Here is a 3,192-nt window from a genome sequence, read left to right on the forward strand (position 1 = left end):
GGGACTCACTTGGCCTCCTCCAGCTCCTCGGTCCTCTGGATGGCGTCCGTCTCATACTTGGTCCTCCACTGGGCCACCTCCGAGTTGGCCTTGGACAGGGCGCGCTGCAGCTCGGCCTTGGCCTCCGTCTCCTCCTCGTATTGCTCCCGCAGCAGGTCACAGTCGTGCCGGGCTGACTGCAGCGCGTGGGCCAGGGCGTTCTTCGCCTGGGAGAAGCAGCACCGGGAGGCGGGCTCAGCTTTCCCTGTGATGCAACTCCAGTTCCTGCCCGTCTCCTCACCCTAAATTTCAGCATCCTCGCATGGCCTCACCTATCTCTAAATCCCTAGTGGACCTGGAACGGTTTACTAAGTACTATAAGCAAAGAAAGTCCATACAGCACTGCACTATTTCTAAAACGCTTCCTGCCCATCCCCCCGTGCTCCTCACTGCAGCAGGCGTTATCATCCTCACCCCTGTTTTACAGGGAAGGAGACGGAGGCTCAGAGAGGTTAGTTGATTTCCCCAAGATCACCAAGCTCTAAGAGGCAGGTTAGGATTTGAGCCCTGGCCTTTTTTAAAAGTCATAGTCGTATCCCTTTTTCATGAGCCCAGCAAAGTGCTAAGAATTTCAGGAACCAGTGGAGTTTCTATCTGCAGTTTTCAGCTTGCCCTGCTAATCCCAGGACCACTTGTACAGTTTCTGCATCCCATACCTATACCAAGTGAAGGCCATCACACCTCCCTAGTTTATTTCCTCACCTCACTTCCCCCGACCTGGGCACCCTTACTTCATGCCCTCCAGAGACAGCAGCAGAAAGACAGAGGGCCTCCACGTGGGGAAGAGATTAAGGAGGCGCGTGGTAGAGTCTGGGCTATTATCCCTTTTGGAAAATGGGAAAATACTGGGTAGATGGCAAGCCTCATTCTTAGGAAAGAAAGTGATGTGGATGCGAGGCCAGCCAGTATTCTGGACCAAGTGCCCTGAGTCTAGGCCTCACCTTAACCTCCTCCTCCAGCTGCCTCTTGAGGTCCTCCAGCTGCTGGGTATAGGTGAGCTTGCCTCGGGTCAGCTGGGAGATCAGCGCCTCCTTCTCATCCAGCTGCCGGGACAGCTCACCTGGAGAGGCACCGAGGCATGCTCAACTCTCAAAGGTCAGTCACTCCTCTCTCCCCCCAACCCCTCCCCTAACCCTCAGGTCCCATTCTCTGGAGAGATATGCGTGTGCACCCAAGCCTGGGTGGCTCAGGAAGTTGGGAGACTAGGGTGGGGCCCACCGTTCTCGGTCTGCAGCTTTGCCCGCTGGCTGGTGAGGTCGTTGACAGAACGCTGGGTCTCCTCGGCCTTACTTCGGTGCTCGTTCATCTGGTCCTCCAGGGTCCGACACATCTTCTCCAGGTTAGCCTGAGACAGGAAGGGGAGTCATACGATCTACATAGGGGGTGCTGAAGGGGTGTGAGCGGTGCAATTAAAGGAGAAGGGAGGAGAAAGGCATGGAGGAACGAAAGGGTCCAAGAACTGGGTAGAAGAAAGGAAGCGGGAAGCTGAACCATCAAAGAAGAGAGAGGAGACACGGACAGAAAGTGGAGAGGCAGGTGGAGGGAATTGGAGGAGGGGAGAGGAGAGCAGAGGCCCACCTTGGCCTTGATGATCTGCTCCATGTTGGAGGTGACGTCGTCCAGCTCCAGCTTGAACTCGCTCTTCTCCTTCTCCAGCTTCTGCTTCACGCGCTGCAGGTTGTCGATCTGCTCGCCCAGCTCGGCCACGCTGTCGGCGTGCTTCTTGCGCAGGGCGGCCGCCGTGGCCTCGTGCTGCAGCGTGGCCTCCTCCAGGTCCCGCCTCATCTTCTGAAACTCAGCCTCGCGCTTCTTGTTCATCTCGATCTGCACGGATGTGGCCCCGCCGGCCTCCTCCAGCCGCTCACTGATCTCCTCCAGCTCCCGGGACAGGTCTGAGCGCAGCTTCTCCACCTTGGCCCGCGCAGTGCGCTCGGCCTCCAGCTCCTCCTCCAGCTCCTCGATGCGTGCCTGGGCAGGGTAGAGGGGGCTCAGACCCACCGCCTGACCCCTCCATCAGAGCCCCCTCCCCAGGGCTCTAGAAGGCTCCTGGCCTGTCTGGAACAGCAGGCAGCTTAGTTCCACCAGTGGACAGGTAGAAATAAAAGGATTTTGGTGAGATGGTTTGGACAGCTGAGTTTGGGCCAGAACATTGTACATTCTCTTTATTGGAAGGAAAGTGGTTGAAGCTTGCTCTTGAAGAAGGACAAAGAGACCTGTGTTCCAGGGATAGTGTAAGCAGTTTTGTGGCAAAGATAATAGAAGTTGGAGTGAGAGAGCCAGGTTCGTCTGACCAGACAACTAAAGACCCAACACAGTGTCCACTCTAGAGGTAAGAACTGAAGTCACAGACCAGCAGGGCTGAACGGGCCTTAAAAGCCACAGGGAACAAGGGAGGACATATAGACCCAGTCACCAGGTGAACCACAGCTGATATAGGAAGCTGGGATTTCTGTTCGCAGACCCGTGAGTGTCTCAAGATCTCTTCCTATGTCATCCTTGGATCAGTCAGCCCTCCTCGAGGTGCTCCACAGGGGAACTGTGATGGCCCAGCACCTCCCTTCACAGACACAGAGCCAGTGCCTGTGATGCTGGGAGAGAACGGCCTGGAGGAGGGTTCCCTGAGGACCAGCCCAGGGACCTTACCTGAAGCTCTTTGAGCTTCTTCTGCAGCTGGCTGCCCAGGGCCTGCTCATCCTCAATCCTCGCATTGAGGGCGTTCAGCTCAAAGTCCTTCCTGCGGGGAAGGAGGGAGGGTGAGGCAAGGGAGGCTGGTTGGGCTCCAGGAGGGCCTGCCAGTGGTTGGAGATGGTAATGAAACAAACGAGGAGCAAAATTTCATCAAAAAAACCCCAGCTTCCAGGGCTGTTGTAAGGTCCCTGAAAGTGTAACACCTGCTGAAGGATTGAAGTTCAATAGGAAATATAACAGGAAGAGCACTGTAGGTGGAGTGACAGGACCTGGGCTCTGAGATGCTCCCTTCTTTGGTCTGTAAAATGAAGGCGTTGGACTAGGTCGACTCAAAGGCCCCTTTTAGCTCTGATGGTCTTTAATTCTCTCACTGTTACTTTGGGCAACCTGGTAACCTTTCTGAGCCTTCCTTTCCTCTTTGGTAAGTGGGGTTCAAGTACCATTCTTTTTTTTTTTTTTTTTTTT

The 3,192-nt window shown here is 55.3% G+C and overlaps 1 protein-coding gene across 1 annotated transcript in view; it reads right to left on the bottom strand.

The window, feature by feature from the left end:
- LOC102978583 (myosin-7) overlaps positions 1–3,192 on the bottom strand; it is a gene marked incomplete at its 3' end in the record, with an annotated part of 19,584 nt that overhangs the window by 2,873 nt on the left and 13,519 nt on the right. Inside the window, exons 26-30 of the mRNA XM_055083035.1 lie at positions 2,683–2,773; positions 1,618–2,007; positions 1,258–1,384; positions 981–1,099; positions 9–206 (exon numbers count right to left, since the gene is read on the bottom strand). Coding sequence (XP_054939010.1) covers positions 9–206; positions 981–1,099; positions 1,258–1,384; positions 1,618–2,007; positions 2,683–2,773 — 925 coding nt within the window. The remainder of the gene's footprint in view (positions 1–8; positions 207–980; positions 1,100–1,257; positions 1,385–1,617; positions 2,008–2,682; positions 2,774–3,192) is intronic.

The sequence above is a fragment of the Physeter macrocephalus genome, unplaced genomic scaffold (genome assembly GCF_002837175.3).
Source record: "Physeter macrocephalus isolate SW-GA unplaced genomic scaffold, ASM283717v5 random_491, whole genome shotgun sequence".
NCBI lineage: Eukaryota > Metazoa > Chordata > Mammalia > Artiodactyla > Physeteridae > Physeter > Physeter macrocephalus.